This window comes from Rhinatrema bivittatum, chromosome 8 (assembly GCF_901001135.1).
Source record: "Rhinatrema bivittatum chromosome 8, aRhiBiv1.1, whole genome shotgun sequence".
Lineage (NCBI taxonomy): Eukaryota > Metazoa > Chordata > Amphibia > Gymnophiona > Rhinatrematidae > Rhinatrema > Rhinatrema bivittatum.
The window spans coordinates 70,054,131-70,069,472 of NC_042622.1; the positions used below are offsets into that span (position 1 = coordinate 70,054,131).

Genomic DNA, 15,342 nt, shown 5'->3' on the forward strand with positions numbered 1-15,342 from the left:
GACCACTTTTTATCCACTTTAATACACAGAGAACAAACTGGTTTTGTGAAGGGTAGATCTTCTTTCTCAAGCACCCAGCGACTGTTGAATTTTCTGCATATGGCTCAGAGGAAAGGTTACTTAGGGTTGGTTGTGTCCTTGGATGTGAAAAATGCATTTGATCAGCTTTCTTGGTTATATCTGTTTGCTATGCTTGAGGAAGTATGGCTACCTGAACGATGTGTAGCTTGGATCAGATCCCTGTGTGAAAGGCCAGAGCATGTTTGCTGTTCAGTGTTTCTCTGTCCTCTAGTTTTGATATTGTAAGGGGTATGAGACAGGGGTAACCTCTGTCACCACTCCTGTTTGATTTAGCTATAGAGCCCTTGGTGATGGCAGTCGGGCAACATCCAGCTATTAAGAGGGTACGGTTGGATGGTAGAGAGCATAAGGTCTCATATACAGATGACATATCTCTATCTAGCCACTTGCTGGTATGCAAATGAGGTGGTGCGGTAGAATCGGGCAAAAGCAGGCGCTAGGGACACTAGCGCATCCATAGCGCCTCCTTTTAGCCCGGAGCGGCGGCTGTCAGCGGGTTTGACAGCCGACGCTCAATTTTGCTGGCGTCGGTTCTCGAGCCCGCTGACAGCCACGGGCTCGGAAACCGGACGCCGGCAAAATTGAGCGTCCGGTTTTCGGCCTGACAGCCGCGGGCCGAATTCACATTGTTTTGTTTTTTTTTAAACTTTTTTTTACTCTTCGGGACCTCAGACTTAATATCGCCATGATATTAAGTCGTTGGGTGCACAGAAAAGCAGTTTTTACTGCTTTTCTGTGCACTTTCCCGGTGCTGGAAAAAATTAGCGCCTACCTTTGGGTCAGCGCTAATTTCTGAAAGTAAAATGTGCGGCTTGGGGGGGGAAGTGACGTCATCCCTACAAGATGGTCGCTTAAGGCGCTAGCTCCCCCCATCCTTTTCTTTAATCCTTTGTCAATCGGTGCCATCGAGGTAAATTTGTAAGCAACAAGAAGGATTTACGAACCCCAAAGGCCATGGGATGGCAGCAAAGAAAAAATCAATCGACTTAAAAGCGTTCTCTTATGAAGCGGGGGGCTCGCGGTTCGCGGCCTTGCGAGAAACGGCAGACCAGGAGGCCGAAAGCATGGTGGAGACAGGAGAGTCGAATAAAGCTGACAGTGGTGGAACAACAGCCGGTGGCATGTCCCGATCAGCAGGGGAACTTACCAAGGAAGACTTTCGGCTGTGGTTTCACGAGATACAGCATGATATTAAATCGTTGAAAACTGAGGTGCAGACTGCGGTGGCAGACCTCCGTTCTGAGCTGGGGGAATATGGTCGCCGGGTGGAGGAAGTTGAAAATATCGTGGAGGAGCAAGTCTTGGAATCCTCACGCCTTAAATCGGACATTACCACTTTAAAAAATGCTAATGCAGAGATTTTGTTGAAGAAGAAGCTTGAAGATATGGAGAACAGATCACGGAGATCAAATATACGGATTCGAGGCGTCCCAGAATTGGATGCGAATGAGGATGTGGACATGGTGGTTCGCAAAATATGCACGGTAGTGCTTAACGTGGGACGGATGTCTCTGCCACGCAGGACCGCGATATAGTGCTGGATAGGGCCCACAGAGCGCTTCGTGCCCCAAAAACCAACGTCCCTCGAGACATTATTGCCTGCATTCATAGTTTTTGGTTAAAGGAACAAATTATGCAGCAGGCGCGACGGATGGGTACTATAACCTGGGAAGGAAATACAATCACCTTATATCAGGATCTAGCTGCTGCAACTCTTCAGCAGCGGAGAGAGCTGAGGCCAGTAACCACCCTTCTCAGGCGAGAGAATATTAGATATCAATGGCTGTATCCGAGGGGTCTTACATTCACAGCGAGCGGCATCACGCATCGCATTAAATCTACAGCAGAAATTGAAGCGGTAATGGCAGAGGCGGGGTTCTCTGTTCCGGCTCCAGAGACATCCATGCAGCACAAGGAAGGAACTGAGTGTCCGAGATGGCAACGAGTGGGGAAATCGGGATCCTGGTTACGCCGCAAATCTTCAGAAATTGCCCCCAGCGATGCCCGTGGAGGGGAGGACTGAGGACGAAGCCTCTAATGCTAGAGACTGATTTATTTCCAGCAGTCAAAGGACTGGAGGATTTGTGTAAGCATCGAGTAAGGGTTCACTTGCTCACTTGGGTTTGTTAGTTGAAATGTTTATTTGTTTATTGCTTGTTGATGGGTGATGGAGTTTTACAATGGCACCGGTTATAAGGTTATAAGTCTATGTAAGATTGAAACTGGATGGGGGGAGGGGGATGGGTAGTCCACCTCACATTTAAGCTCCCTCAAAAGTTAGAGGGTTAAGGGGGCGGGGGGAGGGGGGAGGGGGGAGGAAGGAGGGGCTAGGGGAAAACATATGGTCATATTAATAAGAGGGGGAGGGGAGGTTGTGATGTCGGGAGGTGGTCTGTGACACTGCAGGGAGAATGGCCAGTGAGGGAAGATTTATATGGGGTAGCATTGTCTCTTGGGAGAGTTGGCAGGTTGGGAGGGGGATATTATGGGTGTGCAGCCTATTAAGGTGATGTCTCTTAATGTAAAGGGCTTAAATACGCCATTAAAACGAAAACTGTTGTTTCAGGAGGCCCTTTCTATGAAAGCTTCCATAATCTTTATACAAGAAACCCACCTTCGGAAGAAACATGAAAGGTTATTGAATCATCCGCAGTTTGCCCATATTTTACTGGCAGCTAGTACACCTCATTTAAAGTACTCAGGCGTGGGGATTTTAATCTCCAGAGATCTAATGGCTCAAATTGAAGAGGTACACTTGGATGCTGATGGGAGGTTTCTTATAGTTTCACTTTATATCAATAAAATTCTCTTTAACCTGGTAAATATTTACAATCCGAACATGTTACAAAGGGAGGTTATACAACGTATTGATGCCCAGCTATTAAAATGTATGAGTGGAAAAATAATCATGGGGGGGCGATTTCAACATGGTCAGCAACCCCCTATTAGATTGCTCTAAAGGGAGGGGTCAACAAGCCCAAGCAGATAGAAAAGCCTTGAAGGGCTTTATTTTTAGGTGGCACTTATTGGATATCTGGCGGGAAAGGAATCCTGAAGGCCGGGATTATTCCTTTTACTCACAGGCCCATGATACCTACACCAGAATAGACTACTTTCTAATAGATAAATCCTTGGCTCATAATACCAGGGCTGTTGGTATTGGTACTATAGAGTGGTCAGATCATGCACCTATCTGGTGGGCTTTTGATCACTTACTGGGGGAGAGTGGACGTCGGTTTTGGAAACTGAACGATTCTTTGATAAAGGATAAGGAGGTGGAAAATCAGGTACGGACGGCCATAGAGGAATATCTCATCTTAAACGATGATAATGTAATCTCCCCGTGTATTTTATGGGACTGCTTAAAAGCGGTCATTCGAGGTCGGCTTATAGCGATTGCTTCTTATACAAAGAAAGAGAAAGAGAAACATAGCAAGGAGTTAAGAGATAAACTGTGTATGAAAGAGGGAGTGCATAAACAGAACCCCACGAAAATCTTGCTACAGGAAATAACAGACATACGATATAAACTTCACATGCTGGAGGCCAAGGATCTGGCTTATAAATTAGACCTGTCTAAACAAGAATACTATGAACATGGGAATCGAGCTGGGAAGCTATTAGCTCATAGTTTAAAAGCTCGAACAACTCAATCCCTGATTGCTAAAATTAAATCGCGAGATGGATCCCTGATAGTGGATGGGGCAGGGATTCGAGACCAATTTAATCATTTTTTTGCTGAGCTCTATGCTAAGGAGGATAGGGCCACGGAAGCAGACATACACACATATCTCCAGGGAATTCAGTTACCTTGTTTAGACAACGAAGTAACCGAGGGGATAGGACAACCTATCACTGCTGCGGAAGTACTAGCAGCTATTACGGAGTTGAAGCCCGGGAAAGCCCCCGGTCTCGATGGGTATACCCCGCTTTTTTATAAAAAATTTAAAGATGTGTTAGTGGGACCGCTGACGCGGGTGTTTAACAGCTTAGGAGCGGGGGGACACCTGACCGCTGCAGCGAATGTTGCAGGTATTACGATCCTCCCGAAGCCTGGGAAAGACCCAACCCAATGTAGTTCTTATAGGCCGATATCCCTTATAAACGTAGACCTCAAGTTGTTGGCTAAAATCTTGGCTACTAGGTTAAAGGTCGTTATAGCATCCCTAATACATGATGATCAAGCTGGATTTATGCCGGGACGGATGGCAGGAGATAATGTTAGGAAGGTTATCAATCTCATCTATTATGCAAAACAGAATACAATTCCATCTGTATTATTCGGAGTGGATGCTGAAAAAGCATTCGATAGGGTACATTGGCCCTTCCTGTTTAAAGTAATGGAAAAGATGGGGTTGGGAAGAAGATTCTTAGGGTGGGTACGGGAATTGTATACAGACCCTGCTGCCTGTATAAAGATCAATGGGGGTTATTCGGATAATTTTCCAGTACAACGTGGCACCAGACAGGGGTGCCCATTATCCCCGCTATTATTCGCCATATGTCTAGAGCCACTGGCGGAGAAAATTCGGCAGACAGAAGACATACAGGGCATTAAGCTTGGAAAGCAGATGTACAAAACATCTTTATATGCAGATGATGTATTATTCACGCTGTCACACCCAGAACAGTCACTGCATAGGTTATTAGAGGAATTAGATGGATATGGGAAAGTATCTGGCTTTAAAGTAAACCAAACTAAATAAGAGCCGCTTCCTATTTCCTTATCTACCACACAAATTTCACATTTAAGGGACCTATTTCCTTTTCAGTGGGCTAAACAGACGGTGAAATATTTAGGGGTTCAAATCGGAGTTGAATATGGAGCTATATTTCGCCAGAACTATCTGCCTTTATTTAAGAAATTGGAAAATGATCTGCATACTTGGAACAGACTATTTCTGTCTTGGCTAGGTAGAATAGCCGCTATAAAAATGACCTTGCTACCAAGGTTAGCGTATTTTTTCCAAACACTACCATGTCTTATTCCAGCTAAATATTTGAAGGGATTGCAATCGAAGATATTTTCGTTCATTTGGAAACGCAGACCACCAAGAGTGGCGAGGGCTGTGCTCTATCAAAATAAAATGGATGGAGGTTTGGGGGTACCAAATATTACTAAATATTATGTTGCATCACAGTTAAAAGCGATAATTGACTGTCACAATTCGGTGACGGTTAAACACTGGGTACAAATAGAGACTGCCATGGCCCAGGGAGTGCGGATATCGCAGTTGTTTTGGAAGGAAGGTGGGCGACCGCTGAATATGGACAGCTTCTCTCCATGTACGGTCACCACCTTTACTATATGGCGAGCTTGAAAAAGCTCTTATAGGAGACCGCAAGTTTTTACACACTACCTCCATATGGGGTACTGAAGCGTTTTCCGCAGGGGTAGAAAGGAAGGTGTTCCAGGAGTGGGAGGGAAAGGGGTTGTGGCAATTGTGGCAAGTACAGGGGGTTTTACCGTTTGAGGTGTTAAAAACTACATACGGCCTCAGTAGCAAAGATCAATACGCTTACCTTCAGGTTAGGCACTTTCTCTCATCAAAAGCAGTGAGAGCAGACCTGATCAAAGGGAAAACCTTACTGGAAGGTTATTGCGAGACAGCACACTCGGTATCTGGTGCAATATCAAAATTATATAGTTTATTGAATGGGATTTTGCCTCAATCATTGGGACACATGGCAGCTTGGGAAAAAGATATGGGGCTCTCGTGGACAGAAAGGGACTGGGATGTTTGTTTCTATGCGGTGAGCCGTTGTTCCATTTCAGCACAGATGGTGGAGCAAAGTTATAAAGTTTTGTACCATTGGTATTATACTCCATCTAAATTATGTAAAATGAAGGTCAAAAAAGATGCTTTATGTTGGAAAAAGTGTGGGTTAGAAGGAGACTTTAAGCATATATGGTGGCTGTGCCCTGTAATTCAACGGTTATGGGGTCAAGTGGAGAAATGACTCTCTTCTAATAAAAATGACTTGGACAATGCAAGGGGCTCTACTACATGCCCCAGTGGAAAATGTGACCACGCCACAACAACAATTCTTAAGAGCAGTGGCCCATGCGGTACGCGGAGAAATCGCGAGACACTGGAAGGAAGATAGGGCTCCGACTTGGTCAGAGGTTCTTCAGAGACTTAAATGGATACATCACATGGAATATATTACAGCGATCCGAAGAGACAGACTATCTAGATTCAATGACACTTGGCAGGCTTACAAGCGATGGTTACAAGTTCAGGATGAAACACAGACATAAGAACGGAATAGTAAAGGGGAGGGGGGAAGGGTGGGGATTAAGGGAGGAAGGGGGAATGAAGGCACATTATTCTCATTTTTATTGGAGATTGTCATGATAGAGTTTTGATCGCATTGTACGGTTCACACTGTATTATTATGAGACTGTGTTTTCTTTATGTATGTCATATGGTTGTTATTATTGCCTTAATAAAAAGATAATTACAAAAAAAAAAAATGTGCGGCTTGGCTGCACATTTTACTTACTGTATCCTGCGCACATACCTAATAGGGCCATCAACGTGCATTTGCATGTTGAGGGCGCTATTAGGTGCCGCGGGTTGGATGCGTGTTTTCCTCCCCTTACTGAATAAGGGGTAAGGGAAACGCGCATCCAAGAGCAGGCTAACAGTGCGCTCCATCGGAGCACACTGTACTGTATCGGCCTGTAAGAAAACAAAAATTGCTTCCCATAATTCACCAGGAAAGGATATCAGGTTATGATACAATTTTGGTAAGAAAGTGTTCCAGAGCTCAATAAACAGATTTTTGCTCAAGAATTCTGTATTGTTCAATACTTACATGATTGCATGAAGAAATTGAAACCATTCTTTCCTTCAGGTGATAACCAGCTTTGCATATTAATAAATAAGATGGTGTATGCAGAAGACTGCATACACCATCTTATTTGATCAATTTACGAAGCATTTATTGGCCTTGTTAGGAGCATGTCAGGTGGCTTGGTTATGTGCCAGCAGCTTGTGGGAAAATATCCACAATAAGCTAGCAGATATCTCCTGCCTGGGAGAATACCTCTTCAGAGAGAAGCTCACAGAAATGATTGCTCAAATCAAAGAGCAATACATGGTGGTCTAGTCCCTCTCAACAGGCTCAGAGCAACAGTCTGTCTTGGCCTTACTATGCTTTAAAAGGGCATACTTCTAGAGATGCCCCTTCGGCAATTTCAGAGATACTTGATCCCGCTTCTGCTCCCACAGCAGCAACAGCTTATAGTCTGAAGTCGACAGTGCAAACTCCATCAACCAAAAGCAGTACAACAAGTGCAACCTAAACTTGGACCATGTTTTTGACCATCTATCAAAACCAACAATCATCCTCCCTGGTAGAATGGAGAATCCAGCCCTGCCTGGGGAATGGCACAAGATTATCAAAGACCACTGGATTCTAGGTACTGCTTACTTTTTTTCCCAGCTTCCCACATTCCTTCATTGCTCAGCCTTCAAAGAGCTACACTAGAGATGTATGCTTCTATCATCCATTCCTAGAAGTGCTACACTGGAAGCCTGCACTTCAATTGTAGCTGTTTAATGACAGCAGAAGCACCGGGCCCAGATCATAGTAGGCCGCTACCGCAATCCAGGCTGAAGATTAAGCTAAAATTAAGGTGCTGGGAGGTAAGGGTTGGGGTGGAGGGGAGGGGAGGAGCCCTGGAGATTTAAAATTTTGAAAGCTTATATCCGAGCAGGAATTGGGGGAGAAGCCAAGACTGGCACAGGTCCAGACCTGTATATTTTAAAAAAAAAATAGATAGGGGTTTATAGGGAGGAGAGCATAAACATTGGCAAGTTAAATGTAAGACATTGATAAGACAGGCTAAGAGAGAATTTGAAAAGAAGTTGGCTGTAGAGGCAAAAACTCACAGTAAAAACTTTTTTAAATATATCCGAAGCAGAAAGCCTGTGAGGGAGTCAGTTGGACCGTTAGATGATCGAGGGGTTAAAGGGGCACTTAGAGAAGATAAGGCCATCGCGGAAAGATTAAATGATTTCTTTGCTTCGGTGTTTACTGAAGAGGATGTTGGGGAGGTACCCGTAATGGAGAAGGTTTTCATGGGTAATGATTCAGATGGACTGAATCAAATCACGGTGAACCTAGAAGATGTGGTAGGCCTGATTGACAAACTGAAGAGTAGTAAATCACCTGGACCGGATGGTATACACCCCAGAGTTCTGAAGGAACTAAAAAATGAAATTTCAGACCTATTAGTAAAAATTTGTAACTTATCATTAAAATCATCCATTGTACCTGAAGACTGGAGGATAGCAAATGTAACCCCAATATTTAAAAAGGGCTCCAGGGGCGATCCGGGAAACTACAGACCGGTTAGCCTGACTTCAGTGCCAGGAAAAATAGTGGAAAGTGTTCTAAACATCAAAATCACAGAACATATAGAAAGACATGGTTTAATGGAACAAAGTCAGCATGGCTTTACCCAGGGCAAGTCTTGCCTCACAAATCTGCTTCACTTTTTTGAAGGAGTTAATAAACATGTGGATAAAGGTGAACCGGTAGATATAGTATACTTGGATTTTCAGAAGGTGTTTGACAAAGTTCCTCATGAGAGGCTTCTAGGAAAAGTAAAAAGTCATGGGATAGGTGGCGATGTCCTTTCGTGGATTGCAAACTGGCTAAAAGACAGGAAACAGAGAGTAGGATTAAATGGGCAATTTTCTCAGTGGAAGGGAGTGGACAGTGGAGTGCCTCAGGGATCTGTATTGGGACCCTTACTGTTCAATATATTTATAAATGATCTGGAAAGAAATACGATGAGTGAGATAATCAAATTTGCAGATGACACAAAATTGTTCAGAGTAGTTAAATCACAAGCAGATTGTGATAAATTGCAGGAAGACCTTGTGAGACTGGAAAATTGGGCATCCAAATGGCAGATGAAATTTAATGTGGATAAGTGCAAGGTGATGCATATAGGGAAAAATAACCCATGCTATAATTACACGATGTTGGGTTCCATATTAGGTGCTACAACCCAAGAAAGAGATCTAGGTGTCATAGTGGATAACACATTGAAATCGTCGGTTCAGTGTGCTGCGGCAGTCAAAAAAGCAAACAGAATGTTGGGAATTATTAGAAAAGGAATGATGAATAAAACGGAAAATGTCATAATGCCTCTGTATCGCTCCATGGTGAGACCGCACCTTGAATACTGTGTACAATTCTGTTCGCCGCATCTCAAAAAAGATATAATTGTGATGGAGAAGGTACAGAGAAGGGCTACCAAAATGATAAGGGGAATGGAACAACTCCCCTATGAGGAAAGACTAAAGAGGTTAGGACTTTTCAGCTTGGAGAAGAGACGACTGAGGGGGGATATGATAGAGGTGTTTAAAATCATGAGAGGTCTAGAACGGGTAGATGTGAATCGGTTATTTACTCTTTCGGATAGTAGAAAGACTAGGGGACACTCCATGAAGTTAGCATGGGGCACATTTAAAACTAATCGGAGAAAGTTCTTTTTTACTCAACGCACAATTAAACTCTGGAATTTGTTGCCAGAGAATGTGGTTCGTGCAGTTAGTATAGCTGTGTTTAAAAAAGGATTGGATAAGTTCTTGGAGGAGAAGTCCATTACCTGCTATTAAGTTCACTTAGAGAATAGCCACTGCCATTAGCAATGGTTACATGGAATAGACTTAGTTTTTGGGTACTTGCCAGGTTCTTATGGCCTGGATTGGCCACTGTTGGAAACAGGATGCTGGGCTTGATGGACCCTTGGTCTGACCCAGTATGGCATTTTCTTATGTTCTTATGTTCTTAGATTGCTTTAGAGCTAGGGTGGAAGGGAGGAGGGGGCTGTATTAAAGAGAGTAGGCTCGCAAATTTTTTTTTTTTTTAAATACATAGCATTTTGATGAACTTTATACCTAATTGGCAATATTCAAAAGAAAATCCATTATGTTTATGTTTAAAATGATCTGGCTGTGCTTAGCAGGATAACTTTATTTGGAGATATTTAGTGGGATGCTTATCCCACTGATTGTCTAGGACAAGTTATCTGGCTAAGTGTAGCTGAATAACTTGTCTGCTTGCTGGTTTACTGAATATTACCCACCCCCCCATATAAACAGAGTTAAAAACGCAGATCAGCAAATAATAAAGACAAGCTTGAGGGATCATTATACCATGAGCCACATGGCAATAGTATTCCTCTCCAAGTGAGACACTATATCACAGATCAACAATAGACAGCCCATCTATTTTTTTTTTTATCAATCTTCCAATGAGTACTACACTACACTAAACTCAATCCTTGGAAATCAACCACTGAGCCTTTTAACAGAGGAAGAGCTACGTTTTAAGTTTGGAAGGTGACAATTATTTTACAATCTAATATTGAGTGGTAGACTATTCCAGACCACAGCAGTCGCTCCTTATACATACCTGAGCCGAAGGAGCCATTAAAAATATCCTTTGAATTGATCATGATTAGCGATTAGAAACATACAAAGGCACTTTGTCCCAGAGATAAAGACCATTCTAACTATTTGAAAAATCAATGAGATCAATGTAGCAGAGTGCCCTATAGCAGTGGTCCCCAACCCTGTCCTGGGGGCCCACCAGCCAGTTGGGTTTTCAGGATATCCACACTGAATATGCATGAGAGAAAATTTGCATGTTCTGGAAGCAGTGCGTGCAAATTTTTTCTCAAGCTTCTTCATTGTGGATATCCTGAAAACCCGACTGGCTGGTGGGCCTCCAGGACAGGGTTGGGGACCACTGCCCTATAGTAACTCTCAGAACACCTTAATAGGCCGGTCCCCGCAATCTGGGCCCAGTCCACCTTAACACAGGGCAGACTATCTCCTCTGGGCAGCAATAAAGCAAAGGCTCAGAGGAGAGCAAGAGCGTCCCTGGGGAGAAGGTAACTCCTTATAACATATCTACTGATGTTGTTTTGCTAAAGTACTGCAAAGTAAGACATCTTGGAAGTATGTTTGTGTGTGAAGAATAAAGTTGTGCAAGAGAAAACTGGAGTCCAGACTGTATTCTGTCCTCCAGCCAGCCATAGACTGCTTGTGCTTTGTGACAATCATTTCAAACTGTACCTGAGCATATATTGGCAGTGCAGAGATATCATGGCAGTTATCTATTTATTTATTTTTATTTTGAAATACTTATATACCGCGCCCTCCAAGATTCGGGGTGGTTTACAATAAAACATACATAAAATAAATATAACATACTTGGATTAAAATAAGTTAAAACAAAATAAAATAAAAATAAAAATCATGCCACCCTGGCGTATGTGCACACCCCTCCAGGATACGCGCAAATACGCGTTCAAGAGTAGGTTGCAGTCGAACGTGTACAAGTACACACGCAAATACACGCTCCTGCCTAGGTTGGGCCTTGCGCGCTCAAGTGCCTGCGCAAATATATGCTCAAATCTAGGCCGAGGCCTTATCCACACAGGTTCTCACACATGCAACCACCCCACGGGCGAGAATGCGCACACATACTTACACAAGCAGGAAAAGAACGGCTGCCGCAGCCTACCATGCAGCTACGCAAAGCCTGCTTGCACCTTCAGCGCATTTAGGCCTGGATCCATTCAACATCCAGCACCGAAAATCATTGAAGTCCTGAAGAACATAAGAAATGGCCATGCTGGGTCAGACCAAGGGTCCATCAAGCCCAGCATCCTGTTTCCAACAGAGGCCAAACCAGGCCACAAGAACCTGGCAATTACCCAAACACTTCTCAACAGCGCAGGCCTCTTGACTGGCCGAGAATCCATGGAGACTGAGGCCGAGAGCCAGCATCCCCCGCTGCTTGTTCTGCTAAACAAGCTTCACACATAAGATATTAAAATCGGCAGAAGACCTCTACCAGAACCAGAGATTCCTCCTCAGTACAAGTGCCTCTCTGCACCTCTGCGGGACAGGGAACCACCGGTGATAGTTGAGGAGGAAATTCCCCTGTCTCTCCTACCGACACTGTTAGGGATTCGAAAATGGCTGCCGTTTCAGCGCTGACTAGAAAAGCCTCAGCGCTAGACCCTGTCACCCTCAAGGTTTGTTCTACTGGTGCGGCCATGCTCGACGTAGACCCCCGAATGCCATACCGCTTTTGCCACATGCACACGCTGTTCCTCCCCGCACCACCACCAGCACCTCAACAGCAAGCAAGGGAACAGTCCTCAACACTATGAAGCCAACACCCAGTCTCCTCTGCTGGCAGAGAAGCTGCTGAAAATCCCCATTGCTAAGCTTCCAGAGCTGCTAAGGTAGCTCCCCCCACCCCCGAAACCCTGCTGCTGCACAGATTCCTCTAACTAGTTCCTTGTTCTCTTTTTTTTTTTCTTTTTTTCTTTTTAACTCTCCAAGAGCAAATAAAGATTCATAGAAGCCAATACTTTCCTTTGGTGCAGAGATTCCGGTTCCAGGAGCACAGGCCATATGGCAGATCAGAAAAGAGCCAGACCAATGGCTATATCTATCTCCTTTTGCCAAACTTTAGCAACCCAGCCCAGGACAAACTGTATAAAAGGGATACTTCCCTGCTCTACTGGACTTGCAGTGCAGAACTGCCAGCAGGTTCCACCGCTGTCTCGTGTGGGATGAGGGATTTGGACCACCAGATGTCTACCCCACGGACCTCCAGGACCTCACAACCTCCTGAGAGGATCCAGAAATTTTCTTGTCTTTCAATCTTTTTTCTTTCTCTCCAGACTGCAAGTTTTACACCATCTATCATTTGCTGGAGACAGAGAAATACTAAGGGGACTGCAGGTGGCACACTGGGTTATGTACAGTGTCAGTGAAACTTTTTGTCTCCATCTACTGGCAGGGAGGCAAAACCCAGGAGTCTGGACTGATCTGTAGTACTACAGAAACAAAAATTAGTAGGTAAGAACCAATTTTCCTATATTTAGGGTAATCATCTTATTTGTTTGCATAAGTGCAGCAGCACCAAAGGCTATCTTACATCTATCCACATACATTTTATATAGTTATATGTAATCAGATATTCAGCTGCAATTTTAGCTGGAATAGCCAGACAGAATTAACTGGTTAGGTTTGTCACTGAGTGGCTCTTTGAATCTCTACTCCTATGGGATCTTTAGTTGCAAAGACGTGACAAAAGAGCCAGATATCAGTTGGTGTCTCTGGCATTGTAACAGGAAACTAATTGGGCAGATGGGCCGCCTTATCCTCAATTACCATAATTTTCTGTTTCATTGTACCATACACCTACAGTGACCCTATTAACCTCCTCCATAGAATGAAAATTTGCACTGCTTATTTTTAGAAACATGACATATTTTTAGTGTTTCTCAGAGTGGTGTTTGTGGTCATGAATAACCTGCTTTTTTAGATTTTTAGAAGTAACTTGAATAATGACTGACTCGGATCTCCATCTTTCCTGGCAGAAAAGATCTTTTGCTCCCTCTACACCTTTGACTGGAAGGAGATACTTGAAAGAAAAGGAAGCAGTGATCACACCTGTTGCTTCAGCAACACAAAGTGTGAGCCGCTTACAGAGCATGGTGTCCGGTTTGAAAAATGCTCCCAGTGAGCAACTGATAAATATTTTCAAGTAAGGGAAAAATTATTAAATCTGCCTTGTTACTGTTACTGCTTCTTTCCTTCTGTTGTTCTCTCTTGTGCTTTCTCACATCATGCTTTTTCTGCTGTTGTGCACTGTCCTTCCCCACCATGTTTCTGGTTTTTTGCTCCCTCTCAAATATGGGTAAATGGACTGTGAGGCAAACAGCTTGGTCAGTCCAAATTTATGCGAGAGAACACTTGTCTAGAATACCTGCCTCCAAGATATTATGGACTAATTTGTTCAGACTTTTTAAAAAAATTCTTCTTGCCCACAATGATACACAGTTCAACTGCTATTCCACTGTTTGGCAACAGCTGTGCCAGGATACATATAGGACATATTATTTAAGTGATTTGATTAGTTGACTATCATCAATATTTTATAATTCATTGGCTAAGGAAAATGTTTTTAAAATAATTTCTGAGCCACCTTCCTAAACAAACCAGTTGATCACCCAAGGTGATGTAAAATATTAAATTCACTAAACAATATAATATAAACAAAGAAAACTGAATATAGACAAATGACAATTTGACAGTGCATGATTACCAGCAAGTCTAAGTAAACCCACTTAGGGGAACAACCATGATTTAACCTTATAGAACATCAGATAATTAGTTTCCAATTTAACATCCAAGGGCAGTTTTTTCCATAATGACTGTCAGCACTGAAAACATTGAGGTACACAATTTTGATCTTTTTACCTCCTTACAAGTAGTACAAATCAAGAAAGCAAGACTGGGAGGAGCGGAGAGGTAGAGAGGGAAAATTCCAGTGCACTTTTTCTTTAAGGTACTGAGGCCCAGTTTCATGCAAACAACCTAACTACCAGCATCAAGATCTTTATCCCAGGACAAGCAGGATGATAGTCCTCACATACGGGTGACATCATTGATGGAGCCCTATTGCGGAAAACTTTCTGTCAAAGTTTCTAGAAACTTTTGACTGGCCCTGTGAGGCCACTGAGCATGCCTAGCATGCCATGATATTCTCTGCCACAGGGTTCTCTCTTCAGTCTTCGTTTTTTTGTGTTGCTGTAGGCATCGCGGAGCAGGAGCCTTTGTGAGTTTTCTCACAGTATTTTTTCTGACTAAAAGTCACATTTCTCATTTTCTCCCACACGGGATCTCTCAGGTTTCCACTGGCTGGTGAGTAATCGTTGTCTCTATTTTACTCTCTGAGTAAAATTTTCTTTTTTTCTCTCACGTTTTCCTCTCATTTCAATCGACAGCTGTCGACGCTAAAATGGCCACGGGATTTTAAAAAAATGTCCCATCTGTAATAGGACAATGGCCATTACAGCCCCACACCTTGAGTGTGTGTTGTGTTTAGGGGAAAAACACGACGTAACAACCTGCCCTAAATCTGCAGAAATGACCGCGAAGGGAAGAAAGGCCCGCCAAGAAAAGATGGAGCACTTATTCTATCTACAACTTCTGCCATCTCCCTCTACATCGACTAAATCGTCTCCGGCCGGAGTCTCTAAATGCATAATTTTGAAAAAACGCCGTCCGGAAGGGTCAGGGGACCATCCATCGCCAACGTCATCAATAGCATCGACGAAGTCAGCGATCGAACACCGTTCGAAGCACCGTCATCGGCACCGACACCCATCGATACCAGAGGCGCTTCTCTCCCCGGAGGAATTGA

At 43.6% G+C, this 15,342-nt stretch overlaps 1 protein-coding gene across 3 annotated transcripts in view; it reads left to right on the forward strand.

Moving 5' to 3' along the window:
* Window positions 1-15,342, forward strand: part of RBL1 (RB transcriptional corepressor like 1) — a 365,834-nt gene that overhangs the window by 127,890 nt on the left and 222,602 nt on the right. For all 3 annotated transcript variants that reach the window (XM_029611864.1, XM_029611866.1, XM_029611865.1), the window contains one exon: window positions 13,514-13,680. In XM_029611864.1, coding sequence (XP_029467724.1) covers window positions 13,514-13,680 — 167 coding nt within the window. The remainder of the gene's footprint in view (window positions 1-13,513; window positions 13,681-15,342) is intronic.